Source organism: Pinus tabuliformis, chromosome 7 (genome assembly GCF_031772625.1).
Source record: "Pinus tabuliformis cultivar Carrire ecotype Pingquan chromosome 7, CPIR1, whole genome shotgun sequence".
NCBI classification, from domain to species: domain Eukaryota; kingdom Viridiplantae; phylum Streptophyta; class Pinopsida; order Pinales; family Pinaceae; genus Pinus; species Pinus tabuliformis.
In genome coordinates this window covers 692,138,426-692,160,828 of record NC_142293.1, presented here as the reverse complement: position 1 = coordinate 692,160,828, position 22,403 = coordinate 692,138,426, and the positions used below count along the sequence as shown (strand labels likewise).

At 40.5% G+C, this 22,403-nt stretch overlaps 1 protein-coding gene across 6 annotated transcripts in view; it reads right to left on the bottom strand.

The window, feature by feature from the left end:
* Positions 1-22,403, bottom strand: part of LOC149249380 (uncharacterized) — a 257,420-nt gene that overhangs the window by 128,870 nt on the left and 106,147 nt on the right. For 5 of the 6 annotated variants that reach the window (XM_089456227.1, XM_089456229.1, XM_089456228.1 and 2 more), the window contains 2 exons: positions 9,195-9,294; positions 8,966-9,052 (listed from right to left, as the gene is read on the bottom strand). In XM_089456227.1, the coding sequence (XP_089312353.1) occupies positions 8,966-9,052; positions 9,195-9,294 (187 nt within the window). Of the gene's footprint in view, positions 1-8,604; positions 8,744-8,965; positions 9,053-9,194; positions 9,295-22,403 lie in introns of those variants that run through there. The other variant, XM_089456231.1, reaches the window with a different exon arrangement.

Here is a 22,403-nt window from a genome sequence, read left to right as displayed (position 1 = left end):
GGGCATGCCATGCAGTTTGAATATCTGGTCCATGAAAGCTTGAGCCACCAAAGTGGGGGTAAATGGGTGGGGTAGGGCACAAAAATGAGCATATTTAGAAATTCTATCCACAACCACCATGATGACTGACTTGTTGCCTGACTTCGGAAGACTAGTAATGAAATCCATAGAAACATCCATCCAAATTGAGGCAGGGATGGGCAATGGTTGTAAGGTGCCTGGGGACTTGACTGTTTCTCCTTTGTGGCGTTGACACACATCACATTCAGCTACAAAAGTAAGAATGTCAGTTTTCATGCCTGTCCAAAAGAAAGAACGACGAGTGCGAGCATAAGTCTTCTGAAAGCCTGCATGGCCTGCAGTGGGAGATGAGTGCAACTCTGCCAAAATGCGCATTTTGAGGGTGGATGTCGACGATATCACTACTCTATCCTTGTAGCGAAGAATCTCATCCTTCCAAGAGTAGCCCACTGTGGAATTAGGATCTGCTCTCAAGTTATTAATGAGTTGGGAGAGAGAGGGATGTGAAAACCATTCCTTGCGGGCTTCTTCAATCCAATCTGGTATGGGGAGAGAAATTGATAGCAGGGTGCTTTCATCCTCAAATTGGCGTGATAAAGCATCTGCTACTACATTTTCGCGCCCTTTCTTGTAAATTATCTCATAATCATATCCCAGCATTTTGGTCAGCCATTTATTTTGTTGGGGCGAGGATAGACGTTGCTCCAAAAAATATTTGAGGCTTTGATGGTCTGTGCGGATTTGGAAATGTCGCCCCAATAAGTATGGTCGCCAAGTATCTATTGCATGTAAGATGGCCATCATCTCCTTCTCATAGGTAGATTGTCCCAGATGTTTCCCACTTAGTTGTTGGCTGGTGAAAGCCAAGGGTCGACCTTCCTGCATTAAGACAACACCAATACCAGTACCTGAAGCATCACATTCAATCACAAAAGATTTGGTGAAGTCGGGTAGTGCCAATACGGGAGTGGAACACATGGCTTGTTTGAGAGCCATAAACACCTGTTGTGCTTCATCAATCCAGAGGAATGAATTTTTCTTGAGAAGGTTCGTGAGGGGTCCAGCGATGCGACCACAATTGCGAACAAATTTTCGATAGTAGCCTGTGAGACCCAAGAATCCCCTCAAACTCTTCATGGTCTTTGGTTGGGACCAATCTTGCATTGCCTGGATCTTCTTGGGATCCACCCAGACACCTTCACGACCCACAATGTGGCCCAAATACTCGACTTCTTCCATGCCAAAACAGCACTTGGACAATTTGAAAAATAATTTATGCTTCTAGAGCAGTTGCAAGAGCAGGTCTACATGCTGAAGATGTTTTTCCCAAGTGAGGCTATAGATGAGAATGTCATCAAAGAAAATGAGGACAAATTTTCTGAGATATGGTTTGAGCAGGTGATTCATGAGGCTTTGAAAAGTGGATGGGGCATTACAGAGACCAAATGGCATGACCAAGAATTCATAATGGCCTTCATGAGTTCGGAAAGCAGTCTTGGGAATGTCTACTTCTTTCATGCGTATTTGGTGATAGCCCGAGCGAAGATCTAGCTTAGTAAAGAATTGAGCACCATGTAGTTCATCCAGCAAATCATCAACAATCGGGATAGGGAATTTGTCTTTGACCGTGAGTTTGTTGAGGGCCCTAAAGTCTGGACACATGCACCATTCCCCATCTTTCTTGAGCACCATGACCACTGGTGATGAATAAGGACTGATGCTAGGACGAATGACACCGGCTTCCAAGAGTTCCTTGATGATTTTTTCAATTTCATTCTTTTGGGCGAAAGGATATCTATATGGGCGCACATTCGGCGGTTGTGCCCCTGGGACCAAAGTGATGCTATGATCATGTTCCCCTCTAGAGGGTGGAAGCTCTTTAGGTTTGTCAAAGATCTGTTGGTGGTGATTTAAGACCTGTTGCATCTCAGGATGAATCTGAAGAGCAGTGGGCTTGATGGCCTAGATGGCATTAAATTGGACGATAACTCCATGATGGCCCTTTTTCAACAACTTTTCCATTCGATGTGAGTTGATGATAGGAGGAGCACCTACCTGGAGTCCACGGAGGGTATGTATGTGGTCATTCTGCTTAAAACTCATATATAACTCTTGGAAATCCATTGTGATTGGGCGAAGCCATTTAGCACGCAAGACAATGTCACAACCACCCATGTTGATTGCAAACACGTGGGTCTTTAGGTGGTAATCTCCCATCTAAAGTTTGATATTTTCGCAGTGGCCTTCACATTTCATTGTCCCACATCAGTGATCTAGACCTGGAAATTTGAGACTGTGCAGACAGAACAATGAACAACTTTGGTGACTCTCTGATGGATAAAGTCATGAGTGTTGCCACTATCAATCAATACTACTACAGGGCGATGTTTAATAAAACCTCTGATTTTGAGAGTTTGGGGCGTAGAAATGCCTGCCAAAGCATGTAGCGAGATAACTAGTTCTTCTGGCGTAGCTGGGAGCTCATTGTCCTGCTGGGTGTCCTCATCTTCCTCCTCTGGTCCCTCAAGGGGTGGGGCTTCCTCAAATGAGTTGTGATCAGTAACATCAATTTGAAAGAATTTGGGTTCCTTACATTTATGCCCCGAGGAGTATTTGTCATCACAGTAGTAGCACAAGCCTTGTTTTCTTCTTTCAGCCATTTCTGCTGGGGACAAGTTTTGAACCTTAAGTGTTTGGGTAGTGCCCTGAGCCTGGGTGGGGCGTCCCTTGGCTATGAAATTTGGACGAGGCGACTGGGTAGCTAAAGCACATTCCACTTCGATAGCCTTTTTGCAAGCGTCCATCCATGTAGGTGGGTGGTGCATCCAGACATGGGCTTGGATGGCTTCTTTGAGACCACTTATAAAACATTCCAAGTAGAATTCATCTCCCAGACCTTTTGTGCGGATGGCCAATGTCTCAAAGGTTGCAATGTAGTCTTTTACTGTGCCTGTCTGTCGAAGCTTGGTAAGACGACCCAAAAAATTAGATTCGCAATCAAAGCGGTCACAAATGGATTTTTAGAACACCTGCCAAGTAATTTTCCAGGATAGCATTTCCGATGCCACTGCCACTGCCACCATTGCCATCTCTCTTGGTCCAAGTAAAGGCCTCCCACACATAGTTTAGTTTCATCATCTAGGATATCATTTAGAGTGAAATATTGGTCCATTTGTGCTACCCATACTGCTGGATTAGAGCCATCAAATTTATACATGTCCAGCTTGGGTGGTCGAGGGTGGGAATGTTGGTGATTTCCATGGAAGTGAATATGATGGCTAGATTCTCCTTCAAGGTCTTCATTAAAACCATGTGCCTCCAAATGCAACCCCGACGAGCTCCTTTTGAATGTGTCCATGAATTTCTGCATCTGATCCGCTAAGCTCTGGAAAGAAGCCAACTGTTTTTCAAGGCTCTCGATCTTCTCGTTGGCCATGGCTTGAGCTTTGGTTTCTACCATACACAGATCCTGGTCACTTGTCATCACTTTGAAAAAATTTGGGACCGCCTGAAAATTGAAGCTGACAAGTGAATGGTACCACCGCGATCAGCTCGTCATCCTGATTCTTATGGGCTAAGTCTCTAAATAGAAGTTTACTCCCCGCTTATCAATATTGCAGTGGCCAATTTCCAGAAAACTTAATCCTGCCCAATGCCCTGCAAGAATCGCCCCAAGGTATAGGAGCCACAAGCCTCACTACACAAATGGTCAGATCTGCCTGCGAAACCCCCAACTGCTAAATGTGAGTTGGACTGCGGTTGCAACAGAACCCCAGCTGCTAGATTTGAATGGTACTATGGCGATAGAACCTCAACTAGTGGATCTGATTGTTGCGGTGGCGACAAAACCCCAACTGCTAGATCTGATCTAGCAAAGAAGATAATGGGCGATCTTCAGAGAGACGAGGGAATTGTGGTCTCAAGGAGTGTCAAGTGCTACAGATCGCAATATACAAAGTGTCCAACAATAGTACCCGGCCCAATCTTTCAGGGCACTAACTAAGGAGGATCAACCTTACCCTTAGCCATACTACCCGACTACCCTATCGTACACGCGAGTAATCTCCCCGAGTGCTATTCTCCGTGTACTATAGCAGCAAGACGGCTGACGGTTTATCTAAGGCAATGTTTCAAGTGAGCCTAGGGGGCTTCCAATATACCCCGAGGGTACGTGGAAGACAGTCCGTGCGCGGTTCTGTTTAATGCGCTACTACTCGAAGGGGTACCCACAGGGGTTACAAGGGAGTCCAACTAGTGTGACCACCTCTTGTATTTCCTACGTGCATGCCTCCCCAAATCCGTAGGTTTATGCACTCAACAACAAATATCGTGGTTTAAAGACGTCGGAACACGTCTCTAGCCTAAAAAAAAAAATTATGCCCAAAAATGGAGATACCACCGGCCCTGGAAAGCACTTTGATACCACTTGTTATGCTCTTGACCTGCGAGAAGATGCCAGAATACCAAATATATGAAGAAATACAACCCAGAACACAGAACAATATGAGAAAAACAACAAGTATTTTATTATTCATAGATGAAAGCAATGTTCACTTGCCTCTTCGAGGGGGCAACCTCCAGCAGAGCAGAGCTCAATTACAAAATAAGACACGACGCTCCTCAATGGGGAGTCTCTATCCTTTATATAGGATTCATACATGCAATACCATGGGTCAGTACCATGGTTCTCTCAATACCATCTATCTAATACCATGGCCCGTTTGCAACTAACTATGGTCCCTTTCTTAAATGCGGGTCAACCACTTACAATTATTAATACAGGCTTTATTGACTCTTTAACTAACTATAACTATGACTCGACCCTATTACATAAATAAAGGGGTTAGGATTGGACCCTAACAAAATCTATATATCAAAATTCATCCATCTCCAAAAATGTCCACCAAGGAAAAAGTGAGAAAATTCTCTATGATTAGAGAGATCCCAAGTCAAGTGATGATACAAATGACTGTGTCTAACATCAATATATAGCCTCCTAAGGAGTTTGAATTAGCCTATGGGTCCCTAAAGATAAAATCATGTGCAAATAATAACTCCTAATGGTGACAAGCCCACCATACTAGCTCATAATAAGCCTCGCAAGGGATCAAATAATAATGTATTTATGTCGTAGGGCCCTCCAAAGGCTCAATAACATTCTAAAGTGCCATATTAAGGAATAAATTCCTCGGAATATAATAGATAATGGGGTGGTCCCTTGTTCTCCAAGTAGTAGACTTGTGGAGCTCTCAGTGGGTCTGAGAGCACATCAATGACCCCATGGGACTCCATATGAATTGGAGATGCCTATAGATCCTCTGCAGTGGTCCAAGTGGTGGAATGAATGCTACCATGACATCGTACAAATGTTGGGGCATCTGCCAAGAGTTTGGGGCTCCTGTGGGGGCCTGTTGGGCATAGTGTACCAATCATGTCACCATCGTCCAAATGTGGATCACTAGTAGTCTATGAACATCTATGATATCTGAGAAATGTGGTCTACTACTATGGAGGCCCATGGCTCTCTATGCACACCCTACATGCGCCAATGTGGACCTCTGGGGGTTAGGATCCCATATAAGGAAGTCAAACCCAAATGGAAACCACCTGCAATCCTGCATAAAATCCAATAAACCCCTAGGCTTCTAGTACAATTAGTCATTAGAATAATCAGGTAAAGGAGCTCACAAACCATGGATAACAAAATGGGCACTTCAAAATGGCATGCCCTTCCATAGTGGCCTTTGGCATGTGCTAGTGTCTCCAAACTCCAAAGAGGGTTAGCCAAGTACCTTATTAGGTGATTTCAGCATTTAGAGGGGATAGTATGTCCAAGGTACACTCTTTTAATTGTGGTGGCAAGTGACAAATAGGGGAGATGGAATAGGGAATGAGAGGGGCAACCTTGGGCCACATAATGGGGCATAGGGGTAGCTAGATAAGGAGAAGCCCACACTTGGGTATATACTATATAATGTATAGGAGGGAGCAGTTGTGGTACATGAGATACCTCAGCCTTGATTTTTCCACCCTTCTTTATATGCCTTTTGACTTCTATGAATTTTCTTTAATTAACTGCTCGGGGCTCAAAGGACAAGAGCATGATGTGTATAATATAGCAGCGATTACCCCCTTTGAGATAGGGTGGTTCATTGCCCTCCGGGGGTTGGGACAATCGTGGGTCCCTGAATGATAGAGGCTCATCTAGGGCCTATGGAGCCAAGGTGATGGCCATGGATAGGGTAGAGCTCACGTGTCCGCTTTTGCCTACGTGCTAATTATTTTTGTCCCAGCCATATTTTGCATATTGTGATACAATTTCCTATTAAATGTGGCCAATTATGCTTTTTCTTCTTTTTTTTAGTTGCTTCAACCTTCGGGGCATCATTCTAGGCCTGACCCAAGGTGGGGGCAAGAGGATAGGGAGGCTAGCCCTATGTGGACCCAGAATGGGAATGTGGACCCAGGACGTAGAAAAGATGAATGGGGGTATAGTGAGTGGAAAGAGAGTAATATGTGCGGATAAAGGAGCGGGACCACGCACCCAAAGTCGAGGTTTCCCAAGTAGTACCACCCTAGAACCAAATGGTAAATAAAGGAGATCCCACGAGATTAAGATCCAAGGGCAACAACCAAAAGAGATTAAGGGGACAGAAGCACAAACTAAGCCCACTCTTTCCACCAAATCCCTCCATCAATCTATACCCAGAAGTATCCATGCTAAGTAAACCCACTACTCAATTACCAAATGACAAGGCATATCTTTAGATTCGGGAGGCCCACCTTCAAACATACGATCAATACAGGTGGGCGAGGGACCACATGGCTGGCTCAGGTGGCAGAGAAATGGCACAACGAGCTAGTAGGAAGCATCAAGGGGCTACTGGCTGCCAGCTGAGGCTCACATGAAAAAAAAAATCCTGGGGATATCACCTACAAAGTAGTGGGTAACAGGACTCATGAACATTAATCACACCTTGAAACAACAACCAAGCAACACATATTTATGAGTGTGACAGTTGAGACGACATGTTACAACACTTAGAACACAAATTACGATAGGAGTGACGATTGTGACGAAAAGGTTCCAAAATTCAAGTGTGGGCAAAATTTTGGAGGGCGTTGATTGCAACATCAACAGAGTCTTATCGTTTAGAGGCCGAAATCAGATTTTAGAAGAGAAAATGAGATTTTGGTGTAAGTCTTGTGGATGACCAACAAAGTGACCAAGGCTAGTGCCTTGTCCTTGGGTGATAAAGTCCATGGGAATGTAAAATTTCTTATATCTTGGCGAGGAGTAAGGGAATAATGAAACCCTAGATTTCAAAATCCTAGCTATCAGTTTTGTCAAGGAGAAAAGTCAATGGGGAGAGCTAGTTGAGAGATTCACCCATGGGATTGTCAATCACATTCTATAAGTGAGTCATGCATGCAATACAATCATCTAGGATCCATAGAATGATTTTCAACAATAATTAGCACAATAGAATCCCTAGATAATTAACTATTCCATACATTAGACACGAAAGCAAAGATTTATCAAATCCAAGGTACACTTACAAGATAGAATACATGAACAAAGCCCTTATTGCTCCAAAATGACATCTTTTAAAGCCAAAGAAATCGCTCCAATAGCCAAAAACCACCATATATCACATCTCCACAAGATACAAGTCATAATTCAGCTAGGTCGAATTCTCTAAGAGGGTCGAAATGGTCACAAGTGATGATGAGTAATGAAATGAACCTATCCTCTACTTATATGAGGATTAGGACATGTAATTATGCCTAGCAAGGCCCCTAAAACAAGTTTGATCCTTAGATGTACTTGGGTTACAAGCCAACCAATTAACTAACAACAAAATAAGCCTAATTTTCCCACACGTGTGAGTCATAGCTTCATTCATTGCTGACGTCATGCCTAATTGAGGCTCCAAATGCCATGCCAAAGTGTAATGAAGTGTCCAAATGTATGTAGACCCGCCTATATGATACAAAGTTTGAGGGTTGGCCTTCAAATTCACCTCAAAATCTCTTGTGCGGAGTGAAGATCCATCTAGGGTGTCATAAAGTGATCTCCATGGGTATTATCGCTTATAGCTCAAGGTTTAGAGCTTGCTTTGTATGACGTAGCAATTTTATTACCCATTTAAGATGAGTCAGATTATCGCTCATCAAGGTTGGGACATGCAATGGTTCCTTCTTCGATGTAATGGAGTATCATGTGCTCAAGAATCAGGTGATGGCCATATGAGTAGGTGAGATGTGGCCAAAGGATGGAGGTTAGATATGGTGCTTGCAGTGTGGGATGGAAGATGTTAAGTATGATATAGCGAGAATGGAACAGGCCATCTCAATCATGGCTTTTCAGGTAGTCCCCCTCCTACAACCCAAAGGACTTGAAGGGAGGTCCTACTGGATTAGGATCAAAAATTAAACCCCCTAGTAAGGTGAGAGAACAAGAATATGGTCAAGGTATGTCAATCTTCCAAATCACCCCATTATCCATATCAAATGTAAGTATAAGCACCCGATTGCAAAATTATCAAAGTACCTTTTGAATGACAACCCACCTTTGTTCATGTGCTAATGCTGGATGGGTGAAATGTATGACTGATGCAAGTGGCGGAGGCACATGACATATCATCATCTGATGGTGGCTGGCAGGTGCTGCTGGCTGTATGGCTGACAACTGGCTGTCAAACGTAGGAGAAAGTTTCTCCTATGGGGTTACCCATTTTGGTGAGTAACATGGTGAATGTGTAATTTCAGATATACAAAAGAAACTTGGTTTACAAAACTTGAGTGCAGATTACTTGGTTTGCATCAAATTATGATGGTATTTTCTCATGATATAAAAATCAAAGTCCAAAACTGATAGAAATTGAACTGAATGTTCAAAACATACATAGTTGGGAATATCCCTCTTACAAGAACAATATACCTGAGACAGAAGTACTCTGAAAAAGGCCAAGTCTTTTCAAGACGTCAATAGTGTGAGAATTTGTACCCCCGGCTAGTTGAAGGAAGCCTGCAACATGAGACAAGCCATACAATGATCTTCAAAAACCATAGGGCACACTGTAAATTTGAAGGACATGATAAGAGGCAATTTGACATGACATATTTCTTTACTTCACTGGCTATGGTTGTCTTTAAAACATAATCACTACCTGGAGGGCGGCTCCTGTCTGCTACCATACGAGCAGCAAAAGCTACAGCTTCCTTTGTGGCACCCTTACCAATGTCTCCACTCATTGGACGTCCATCCAACTGTAATAATTTGTTCCGTCGATAAGAGAAATTATGTTGTCTTCATGATGCATGTGCTTATTAAAGAAAACATGTATTTTTAGAAGCACTAAAATGACACAAATATAAGGAAACCAAGCAGAGAGATGAAATGTTTAGATCCCTTATGTGGGTATGTGCTTTGTCTCATGCAGTAAGAAATCAACATACAGTTTCACATTTACTCTAGTGACTCTAAGAAAAATCCCATTTTTTTGGTCAATGAATCAGTTCAACATTTAGTACTCATAGTTCATGTAGAAAAAAACATAAGAGCACTAATTATGTGTAGAGGAATGTAATGATGAAGAAAACCACCAAAGAAATAACTAATATAAATGTCATAAAAGATCATTCCAATGTGAAATTTCAACTAAAGCAACACTTCAGAGTCCAGACATTGTCATAACAAATATTTTTTTTGGATACGTGCAACACAAATTGAATAAGCAGTTCAATACCTCCTTTTCAGTCTCAAGTATACATTAACAAAGCTGGAATAGCTTGAACTCAAAGATTAGATCAACTTGCAGACCCGAAGGCATTCTACAAAAAGAAGCTAGAAAGTTGCATACTGCAAGCACTGTAAACAAACAAAGGCCCTAATAGCAACAATTAAAAGAATGTCCTTGCAGCAACTAAAACATGTGCCATCATAGGCTCTTTTAATAAGCAACTTGCACCCAATCTATCACAATATGCCTGAAGAGTAACGGTGTCGGCTTTAAGGTGCTACATTATTTGAAGAATAAATTTGTTGTCTTGCATCACTGAATTAAATCTGAAATGCTTTTTGTCACTTCCAAATTTATATAGTCCACCTAGAACTATTTTCCTGTTTTACTTGAATTTCTGAATGGTATTTTCTGCATCTTCATGGTGTTCTTGTTTGGATCCTATTTCACCCACAGTTTCCGTTCCAGCCTTAGATGTTAAGGAAACTCTCTTTTAACCCTCTCATGTTGTAAATAATACTTAAGGCTAATAGAGTTTAGGCTTCTGTGATCCATATCAAGTTAAGAAAGATTCTTCGGCGAAAATCACATGGAATATCATTTGTCGACGCGTTTCGAACCAACCAGTGTGGTTCATCGTCAGGACAAGTTGAAGAAACAGATCAAGCTCATCATGTTAAATAGACTAAGCGGAGCCTCCAACAGCTATCCTTTCTAACGGCTAGTTTGACTCAAGGACAGGGGTCAAAATTATTATAATCGTTTAATTATCAAAAATTATAGGTTAATTAATAATTTAAAGGAAAGTTAGTTGAATAAATGGCCTTAAAATAATAGAATACCTAAAAAGTAATATAGAAAGTAATAATTTTATTTAAATTTTATTAATAAAAATAATAATAATTTTATTTAAATTTTTATTAATAGATAAAAGGTAATTAAGTTAGAAAATCAAAGTTAATTATCATAAGTTAATTATCAAAGTTAATTATCATAAGTTAAGGCTATGGAGGAAAGTTTGGAGCCAGGAAAAAGAATCCACATAACCCTGAGGAAGATGCCACGAGAGGGATCTTATAAAGCTCAAAGAAGGGCACAAAATGGACAAACATAGTTAGAACGAAAGGTACAAACTTCCATACCCTAATAAGAACAAAATAGAGCACATCAAACATGAGGTTGCCCTTCATTAAAAGTTTGCTTTCTCAAACCTGGAGTCTTTTCTTCTTCTTAGTGGTATGTACTCTTTTCATCCCTTTCTTAAAAAACATTTTACTCTTTTCTTTATAACAAGGTTAATTTATACTATATAGTGCCTATGAGGTTGTAACTGACTATTGTATTTGTATTCATCTTATTAGGTATCCTTTGGAGGATCATAACCTTACTACCTTAGTCACCACGTATGGCAATTTTTTTTCAAAAAAAAGCTCAAATTTCATCAAAACTCAATCATTGGTGAATTGATGGCACATTTATTTGACCATGTAAAAAAAATTTATAACTTCCAAAAATAAATGTTAAGAATCAACATTTATAATTGGTTAAACATAAAAATATATAAGCACAAAACCATATATGTATGTATGTATGTCAATTAGGTCTGCCTTGGGTGGTTTTACCCTGCGTACTGTGTGAGAGGTAACCATGTGATTCTCATCAATGTGGAAAAAGTCAAAGTCGGGATTAAATCAGCAAGGGTCCAGAAGTTGAAAAAGTCGTTAAAGTCTGGAGTTTTTTGAAAAAGTCGGCAAAATTAAAAAAATACAAAAATATTCATTTTTTTTAAAACCCGACTTTTTCAATAAAATCCCGATTTTAAAAAAATAAAAAATAAAAAATCGTTAAAGAAACTACCTCATTCACGATTTTTTGGAAAAAGTCCCGATTTAATCCCGACTTTTTCAACTGGCAAAAAATTGGCCGATTTAATCGGCCAGCAAAAAAAATCGCATTTTGGGGATTTAATCTCGATTTTTTCCCAACTTTTTCCTAATTTCTCATCACATGCTAGAGATTTCAGCGCAAGCACCATTCTCCTAGTGGCATCATGTTCCACTTAACATTTTGATCGTGAGCACTTCAGATTGGTCTTTCAAAGCACATATGTCAAAGATCTTGTTGGATGATGATCTTCCTTCCATAGTGGATATGCCCATTTTTAATGATTTCTTGATGATAGCATGGCTCGGTTGATTTGGCACAGTGAAGATGATGATGTACACATGATGCTCTATTGATGATTATGATGAAGTCTCATGTATTGGATATTGTCATATCTTTCTTCCTTGCTCATATATGGTAATAGTGTTTCATGTATTTGTCTTTGTCATGACTGTGGTGAACATTGGGTTAAGTCTAATAATGGAACATAACACTTTAAATTGTTTTTATTTGCCTTGTTATACCATGTTGGATCATAGTCATCCTTTAAATAAGTGTTGTCACTGTTGGGTTAAGTTATACTACTAAAGGCCTAGGAAAGTGTACAATGTCCATATCCCAAATCTTAATTTTGAGGAGGTCGCCACTACAAGTTTCTACGTGGAACTTGGAAGAATAGGGGCAGCATTGGGCAAATTTTGACATGCATTACATCATAAATGGTTTATGGTATAGGAGGAACAAAACTCATGTTTGAGATTTTGGAAATCCTCAAGGGCATTAGAGATCTCTGATTTGGGCATGATGAGGTGGCATTGACGAGGATGAAGCAGCGGCACAGTGGAAAGTAGGAGCCAATAGGACTTATGACAGGTGACACAAAGGCAAACAGTACCCAAAACAGGTGGAATGCTTGGCCTAGTCAACAAGGTATTGGAGCAAGAAGAATAAGGTGGCAAGATCAAGTTCTATTGATGGAAAAGTCAAAGAAATTAGTTGTTGGAATAGATAAGGTAGTTGTTAAAGATTCAAAGAGAATGTTGAGACATCTTGGACCAAGATGATAAGAATGTGGACAAACTTCTTGCTATTCCAAGTCAAAAAATATAATTTTTCCAACCAAGTCGAATTCCAAGGAAGATAAGGAGACCAAGTCAGGTTACTATCTAGTTTCTGAGTGGAACATTCAGGTTTCAACAGGAAAGTTTGGCTTCCAAGTGCTACTATTCTTCGTCTGTTCACCTTCCAGACCCTTAGAAAGTGGAGCTTTGAATTACTTTGGGAATTGTGAGGCAATTCGAACCCTCAGTGGGAAAAGTCATGAACTTAATGTAATGTTTTATAAAACATTTACTAAGACTCCAACATGTGTATGAATCAATGTTTTACGACTCCGACTCCGACTCCGACTCGGCCGAGGATCGACTCCGACTCCGACTCCGACTCGGTAATGACTCGGCCGACTCGATTTCAATGACTCGATCATTGTAAAAAATACATTAAATATTTATTTTTTTATTAAAAAACATAATTTTAAATATTTTAAACATAATTTTAAAGATTTTCATTCATGTTTCCAAACAGTGAACACACAGTGGGTGAAGACAGTTTTGGAATTTATTGAAGGTGCTTGGCCCTTTCTTCTAGACCACATATGTATTATGAAGTATCTGTGGCTCCATTGAAGCTACCTGGAACTATAATCTTGAGCAGTCACATAAAATGCTTGAATCTCCATGTTCATTGCACATGCTAAGTATTAGTTCTGTTGAGGTTATGACAATGTTTGCATTAACAGTTTTGTTGGTGACTCTTCATCCTACAGCAGCATGTAAAAGTTACACAATTAACCAGTCCTATTGTTTGCAGCATTAAGGTGATTGAAGAAGTCTTGGTAACAGTATGGTGGTGGAGCACATACATGTGCATTGATCTTTGGATCCTTGATCAGAATTTCTGAAAGGGTTTGTATTGTTGATATGAGTATTTTCATAAACATTATTGTCCATACTGTGATAGACAGAAGATGCAGCCTTCTCTTCTGTAACTTTTGATCCATCACATGTGAAGGTTTAGGTCTAAATATTGACTCTACCGTAGTCACTATCAATACCCTGGTTTCACAGTCACTACAACTCTACAGGAGTAAGTTCTGAGTACAGTGACAATGACACTATCAATAGTATGGTAGTATATAATAAAGTTGACATGATATAGATGCATTGCATGGATGTATGACTGGATGTTCATGTTGACATTACCTTTAGACAATACCATTGATCTACATGACATCACAATGCCCTTGGTATGTGACAGCATTAGCACTAGCAGTCACCCTATTGAAATTTGACACCAGTGACTTCTATATTGTGAGACAGTGACCTATTAGTATTGACAACGAGACAACCTTTACTTTGATATGTGACTATGACCGTGAAACTTTGGCAACAGTAATAACACTATACACCTTCAGCAAATCTTCACCTTCAGTAATAACACTTATATTGTGATTTGGGGAGTGACTCGGCCAGCTACCCGGCCGGGTTGACCGAGTCACATATGACTCGGCCGAGTCATTGGATGACTCGGCCGAGTCATATGTGACTCGGTCAACCGAACCGGGTAGCTGGCCGAGTCACTCCCCAGGGCTTTGACTCAGTTCGACTCGGCCGAGTCGGAGTCGATTCGGCCGTTTTGTAAAACAAAGTAGTACTTTCTAGAGGAGGAACCAACTAACTGTTAGCTAATCGTTACCTAGCCATTAGAATTTTTTTTATAAAAGGCTAGCCTCCCCTCTAGTAAATGTTGTTAACTATGAGATCATTTGATGCCATTATACAAAGAAACTAGTTTGCAAAAAGTACTTTGAAGTTTGTGTACTGAGTTGAATTTTCTATATTTTTCCTTCTAAGAATTCGTCTTTATCAGTGTTCTTTATAGAATTGTTTTGCATGTACACTTCTTTCATCACAAGATCAAAATAGTGATCCATTGAGGGATAGATGGTCAAGTGGAAGGGTACATCAAGGCCCAGTCCTTCACCTCACCCTTAGATAATTTCTAAAAATACACATTCCAAGTGTTGGACATGCCCTCTAGGCGGAATCTCCATCTGAAATTGTGGTCTATTGGCACTATTGTTGTTGTTTGTATTGGAGCATCTCAGTCGAGTAGATCCTCCTAGTGAGATTGATTTTCCTACAAGTACTTCAAGGCTAAGAGAGTGGAGTAATTTCACCCCCCCCCCCGAACTCATCACTCCTCTTTAGTCTCAAAAGGGGAAGATGACAAAGGGTTGTGATCGCAAATCTACAAATTGATAAGGTAAAGAGGCAAAGCTAAGTCTCACTTTTCAAGCGTCCCATTACAAAAATAAAATTCTTTTATTTTAAAATTTTATATTAGCTTGCGACAAGTTTCCTATTTCCATAGCTAGTAATCCTTGGTGAAAAAGGGCATAAATTTTATATCTTAGCCAAGGAATTGATATATCTGTTTTTTTCAGTTTGTTTTCGATATTTTACATGGGTATACCAAGTTTATGTGTGCAGATCTGCAGAAAAATATAGTTGTAGTAGACCTTCTTACTGCAGATTTTCACAAGTCTCCATTTCTACAATTAAGTATTTTTATTTCGCCTTGTTCTAGTTCAGATTAGTTTTACAAGTATATATCTTAAATATGCATCTTAGAGTTTATTTATTTCAACCCTTTACAAATCTTACTTTTACCTAAAATAAATTGTTGGACTGTGTACCTAAGGGGTTTTCATCCCAAAGCCTCCTAAATTGAGTTTCCAGCATACTGGAAATTCATTTTATTGCAATTCAAAGGCTTAGAAGTGTTTTCCACAAACCAATCTTCTACCTTTCAGTCTCCCCACCCCTAGATCCAAGATCTAGAAGTGTCGAGGAACTTTTGGGTGAGTTTTTGCAAGAAGCTATCGTGTTGAGTTCTGCAGTTTTCTGCAGAAATTATAGACCTGTAAAATAGGGCAGCAAATGGTTTTACAAAATCGGTACATATTTAGTTAGCATATCTTTTGTACGTCGAATTTGATGACTTACTTGTCATATCTTGTTAGTGTTTAGTGTACTTCTTGTTGTGTCACTGTATTTTACATACATTTTTCACAGTAGAACAACATGACAGCATTAAAAACAACTCCACTTCAATCATTTGACCCTATTACAAGGCACTAGTCTTCTAATATTTGGATGGAGACATCCAAGAGAAGCCTCCCAGAGCCCTTTTAAGTAGGAGTTGGGCTTAAAGAGTTTTACACAGAGCTAAAATAAGGGGACTGACAAGCCTGATTTATTGGCAAGCCTGTCACAGCAATAAAAGAGTTGCCACACTGCCATATGCAGGCCCTCAATCAGCCTAACTTCAGCCTATACGCAGCTCCTAAGGAGGCTGCTAACTCAGCTAAAATAAGGCTTTTAGCTTACCCTAATTGGAGGAATTCATTGGGCCTCTTTGGCATCTCAAAATTTCTATATAACTCTGTCATGACCAATAGTCGTATATGCAGCGGAAATATTAAAATATGTCGCAGACAAAGACATTCATCGTAGGATAGTAATTGTAAATTGTATATTGTATAAAGAATTGATGTAGGATGATTACAAATGAGAATGAGGGTCCTGTATATATAGCCAAGAAAGTACCCTTTCACTAACAGTTATGTCCTTAGGGACATACCTTTTCATTAATTTCTAACTAATTAATCATTAATCTTATTTGTTGTCTTTTACATTATTTGTATTTATTTTTTATATAAATTTAGTTCATTACGTTGCCTTCCCCTTCAAACAGCTTTGTCCTCAAAGCTTGTGATGAAGGATCAGATCTCTTTCCTCATTCGGAATATCTTGTTGTTTATGAGCTTCCATCTTTGTTGATACAAGACGATATGATGCTCTGAGCAATAGACAGAATTGTCGTATTGAAAACGGGTCGAACCATCCTAGATTAATCTTCTGGGGAATCTCTTGAACCTTGGAGATGTGTGGTGAATAGTTATCGTATGACCGCATTGAGCTCACTTCAATATTCTTTAGAACATAAGTTTGTTTATGTTTTGTGCGATATAGATTTGTAGATTGATTAAGGTGTCTACTCTTGTGATTTGGATGTAGATAAGGAAGTTTTCTTGTTTGAACTTCCTTAAACGTTTTTATGGCAGTTTCCTGATTTACTTCAGGCATTGTTATTGTTGAATTGATTACTAAATCCTCATTTGGAGTGCCCGTCATTTGAAAAACAACCTTTGAGTACGTTTTTACTTCAATGGGATTTGGATTTGCCTGAATTGCAAGATTAGTGGTATCAATGTTTGTTTCTTCAACTTGGACTGCTACATCTAGAGATTTTGATGTTTCCTTTGCGACAAGTTCTTCGAACCTATTCATCAATGATTTCTTATCGTCCTTAAGTTTTTTAATTTGTTTGAGCAGATTTTGGTTATGATTTTTGAGACATAAGCATTCCTCATTTTCTAAGTCAACTTTATTTTGGCCTTCAAGCTTCTCATCTCTTAAACATTTGATTTGTTTTAATAATTTTTTGTTCAGGGCTTTTAAACATAAATTCTCCTCTTCTTTCTTTGATATTCTTTCGTTGAATTTTTTGTCAAAACTTTATTTTTCTTATTCTAACCTGTGCTTCTTAGTTTTACACTTTTTGGTTTGTGCAGCAAGTTTTTCTTGGTGATCTCTGAGGTGTGGAATTTCTTTGTCTTTGCTGCGGATAACTTCTTCAAGCTCTTTTTGCTTCTTTGATATAGTTTTTTTGTATCTTGAAACATCAAGTTTGAGATATCCTTAAAGTCTTCTAATGAAGATGTTATTGATTTTGATTTACTTGTTATGTCTCGAAATGTGACCATCTTCCAGTGAAAATTTCTGAATCTACACATTAGAAATCCTACTGCAATCACTGGTTTATCATCTCCTACTTGTTTTTACATTCAACAAGTTATTTAAATATTTAAACAGCGATGAAAAAACTATTGCAAACTACACATACATACATATCTTGAACTAAAAATAGAATGAGACAAATACACAAGGGACACCGTTATTTTTGGACAAACGTTCCCGAAAAAACCCAATGCGGGAAAACCGTTGCAGCATATAAAGGGTTTGTATTGTTAAGCAGATTTTTGAATACAACTAGGGTTCCAAATCCGGCTCACCCAACAGATAATAAACCCGACAGAAATACCTCTATCCAGAGACAGATGAACAAACCCCACAGGTCACTGTGTTGTTCCCAGTGCTAAGCAGCGATGGCTACCCCAAGCTCTGCGTTGGCACTGTGTTACCTCCTCTCGGAGTTGTGTCACTATGACACTGTGTCACTGAGACCCGTTAGCCTCCACTGCGTCACTACGTCAGAGCTCTCTCACTGCGTCGTTGAGACCCCTTAACCTCCACTGCGTCACTATGTCAGAGATCTCCCTCTGTGTCACTGCGTCAGAGCTCTCCCTTTACGTTGTCTCCCTTGGTGCTTCTCTGCTTCTCTACTATGTATTCTCAGCTTTGGATTGAAGTCCCTCCATCGAACTTTCCCTCTAACTGCAACAGATCACTTGTTCGATTTTCTCAGCAAACCTCGCCCCAGAAAAATCGAGCTGACTGATCTCTCAAGTGTATCTCCAACTAACCCTCAAGCCTCCTCCTATATTTTCCCTACTGATAAATCAACGGCTAAGATTAAAACAAACTTGATTCTCGTCACTTAGAAGTTTCTTCTCACCCATATTCTTATTAATATCCATTAATATTTTTATTTTCCTAAGTTTAGACTTAGGAACCATTTAAAAATATTAATTATTTTAATAACTCCTCATCCGGGTGGAATTTCTCCAAACGATTTTTGGGTTTTGGAGATCTCATGCAGTGTTGCCCGATTTTTACGTTAATTTTTTTTTTTGCAAAAAATCGAGGAAAAATCGCGATAACTTGAAAAAAACCGCAATTTTTTGGGAAAAATCTTGAAAAAAAATCGATTTTTTGATGAGGAGGAGGAGCAACAGGAAGAGGAGGTGACACAACCTACCCAGGCTACCCCTGTCACCAGTAGAGGGCGTGGTCTACCTCCTGTAGCTCCTAGTTCTTCAGCTTCTAGAGCACAGCAGAGTCCACTGCCAACTCTATCGGCATCCACATCTAGAGGGAAAGGGAAAGCTATTGCATTTTCTCACAAGAGGGGCAGAGGAAATCAGTAGCATTAGACTTTAGTTATTTGGTTCATTTCATTGTATATGACATTATGACTCATGATATGAGATACATTATTATATTTTTTGTTGATATTTTGAGGTTGAGTTGGGACTCAGGAGCCAGGACTTACTATTCAGGACATGATTCACTATTATGTGTGATGTAGCACTAGAAATGATATTACACATCTTATATATTAGTTATTTTATCATAATTATGTGTCAATGTATTTATTTTATGTTGTAGATGCTTTAGATATTAAAAAAATTGGAAAAAAAAAACAATATTTTTGTATTTTACGATTTTTTCCTGACTTTTTCCCTTGCCGATAATATCCCGATAATGATAACTGCAACATTGATCTCATGTATTCTAGCCCCTCCACAAAACTTCGGAGCTAGAGCACATCCGATATTACCTAAAATCAAGACTCCTTCTTAGTGAGGAACGTGCTCTAGCAATACTTCTCAACAGAAGTACTACACTGATCCACTACATCAATCCTCTATGCAATTGATGCTTGGTCTGATGCCCTTCATCTACTGCATTGCTGCAACCTATACTGCTGCCCATGACACTGCCACTATCATTGCTACATCTGTACTACAGCTCCCTCTCAAAATGTTGCCTCATGCTGCCCATAGCACTGCCATTGCTAACTGTTGCACTGCAACTCAATTGCTGAGAAGTAAGCAACTGAAACTTCACCCAAAAACTGACATGCTAGTCAATCTGGATGCCTCGTGATGCTGAAGCTACCTCTGCTGCTAATCTGTGCTGACCCTTTGCTGCTACTATGCTACTGCAAACTGCTTTGTGCCTCTCGCACTGCTACAACATCCACTGCGCTGCCTCAAACTTTGGCACTCTAGCTCTGCCACTGTCGCTCCATCACACCTCGCTCCAACCGACACCCGTCATTTTGCTACTGTCGTTAAGGGCTCCCATAGCCATATGTGATCCAAGAGTTTGGGCACCTCAAGGATCCTACCTGTCATGTAGTCCTCTCGACTACAACTCCATGTCGCCCCACCTCTTCTCCAGAGGCGCATGAGCACTCATGGCACAATCGTCATCCTTGCCTTCCCTGTCAGCTTTCGCTGGAGCAACCTTCGATTCAGAAGCTTCCTCCTTGCCCTTCTTCCGGGGGCACTGAGTGGCGAAATGTCCAAGTTCCCCACACTTGAAGCATCTGACCTTGGAAATATCCTTCTTCTTCCGCTTCTGCTGCCCTTGTTGTCTCAATGATGCGAGAGCTGCATCCTCCTCCTCCTCCTTCTTGAGTCGGGCTCCTTTGCCACTACCCCCCACCTTGGTCAAACCTCATGATCTCTTCTTGTCGAAGATTTTCCCACATCTCCTCCCAACTGGGGAGAGTCGCTCTGCCCAAGATACTTGGACAAATGTCTCCCAGTCCTCGATGACTGCATTCAAGGCAGTCTTGACAAAGAACTCAGGATTTGGTGTATACCCCACGGAAGTCAACCGGTCTCTAATCCCTTGCAACCTGAGGAGGAATGGATCGATCTCTTCTCCCTTCTGCATCTGGTACTGTCTTCGCTGATTTTCTAATAGCAGTTTCCACGAGACGAAAGTGCCCTGGTACAAGGTGGTCAGCGCCTCCCACATCTCCCTTGTTGTTTCCTTCTCAGCAACGTGTGGTACTACATGATCTTTGACCCCATCTAGGATCATGCACTTGGCCTTCGCCTGGGCCTCCTCGTACTTTTTTACGGATCAGCGTCAACCAGAACAACAACTACTTTCAAGGCATATTCCTTAATGCGATGTTTGTCTAGGATTGCCAAGACACTGCCTTTCCAGATGATAAAATTGGATGCTCCATCCAATCTGTCCTGATCCCTTAGTCCATTGACCGCCATCTCTGCTCAACAAATATAGGATTGGTTCCTCTCCTGTTGTTAATCCAACACGACTCGGATCTGGATTTCTTTGACGCTAGAAATCCTCTAAGGAACAAGCTCCTCTAGACTCCCTCCGAGTCTTGATTTCCTTCACAGAAATCCTCCGGAAAAATGTTGAATCACTCCTCTCCAATCCTCGTTTGTTGCTGCAACCTGGATCTAGATTTCTTTGGCTAGAAATCTGTCAAGGCAATGACTCCCTCTACCTCAGCTCTGTCTCCATAGACACTGTTCTGCACCAACAGCAACAATGTCCCACCAGCTCCTCAGATCTGCTCTATTCCCCCAACCCCAGCCACTGAAGAATGTAAGCTCCTCTGGCTCTACGCAATCACTACATGAGCTAGATCAACTCCTCCTAGCCACTGCGTCACTCCTTCTTAGTCCAAAAAGATGGTGTGGCTCTGCGTGAGCCTGATCTGCCCCTCTACTTCTACGTTGGCCTAGACAACTGATGCAGTTATTGCGTGGGCTACTCCCAGTTACTGCGTCACCCTCATCTGGCTCAGAATGCTGACGTAGGCACTGCATGAGCCTTTGTGTCACCTCTTCTGCACTATGTCACTCTCCCTCTGCATCTCTGGCTCTGGAACAGCGCTGTCACTCGGGACAGCTGCCTCTCTGCAGCAAATTCTCTAGACCTCTCGGCTAGTGTCTTCAGTCTGCTATGATCTACAACCTAGCTCTGATAACATGTGAAAATTTCTGAATCAGCACATCAGGAATTCCTACTGCAATCACTAGTTTATCATCTCCTACTTGTTTTTACATTCAACAAGTTATTTAATTTTTTAAAAATCAATGAAAACACTATTGCAGACTACACATATATACAGATCATGAGCTGAAAATAGAGTGAGACAAATACACAAGGGACACTATTATTTTTGGAAAATCGATGCAACATATAGAGTGTTTGTATTATTACGCAGATTTTTTAATACAACTAGGGTGCCAAATCCAGCTCACCCAACAGAAAATAAATCCGGCAGACGTACCTCTATCCAAAGACAGATGAACAAACCCCACATGTGACTGCATTGTTCCCAGTGTTGCGCAACGATGGCCACTCCAAGCTCTGTGCTGGAACTGTGTCACCTCCTCTAGGAGCTATGTCATTGTGACACTGTGTCACTAAGACCCCATAGTCTCCATTGTGTCACTGCGTCACAGCTCTCCCTTTGCGTCACTGAGACCCCTTAGCCTCCTGTTAAATTATGGTATGTTCTATGGTTAAGAGCAATTTACTTCAATTCTTATTAGCCCAATATCAATTTCCAGTATTGCAATCACATCAACATGATAGTAAAATGCAGATAGAACATAAATGTAAACGACAGAAGACAAGCCAAAACAAGAGACACAAAATGTGGCACCAGCCAGGGAGAAACCCCAATGTGGGGAACCCTTTGATCAATTCTTCTATATTCTTCAATAATTTAGGATAGAGAGAGAGAGAGTACAATATCACAAATATGTGATTTACAACAACAGCAATACAATCTTGATCAGCAAGGTGAAGCTTGGACAAATAGCTCCCAAAAGACCTTAAATCAACTTAGGAGTACTCGGCCTCCAACAACAATAAATAGCAGCCC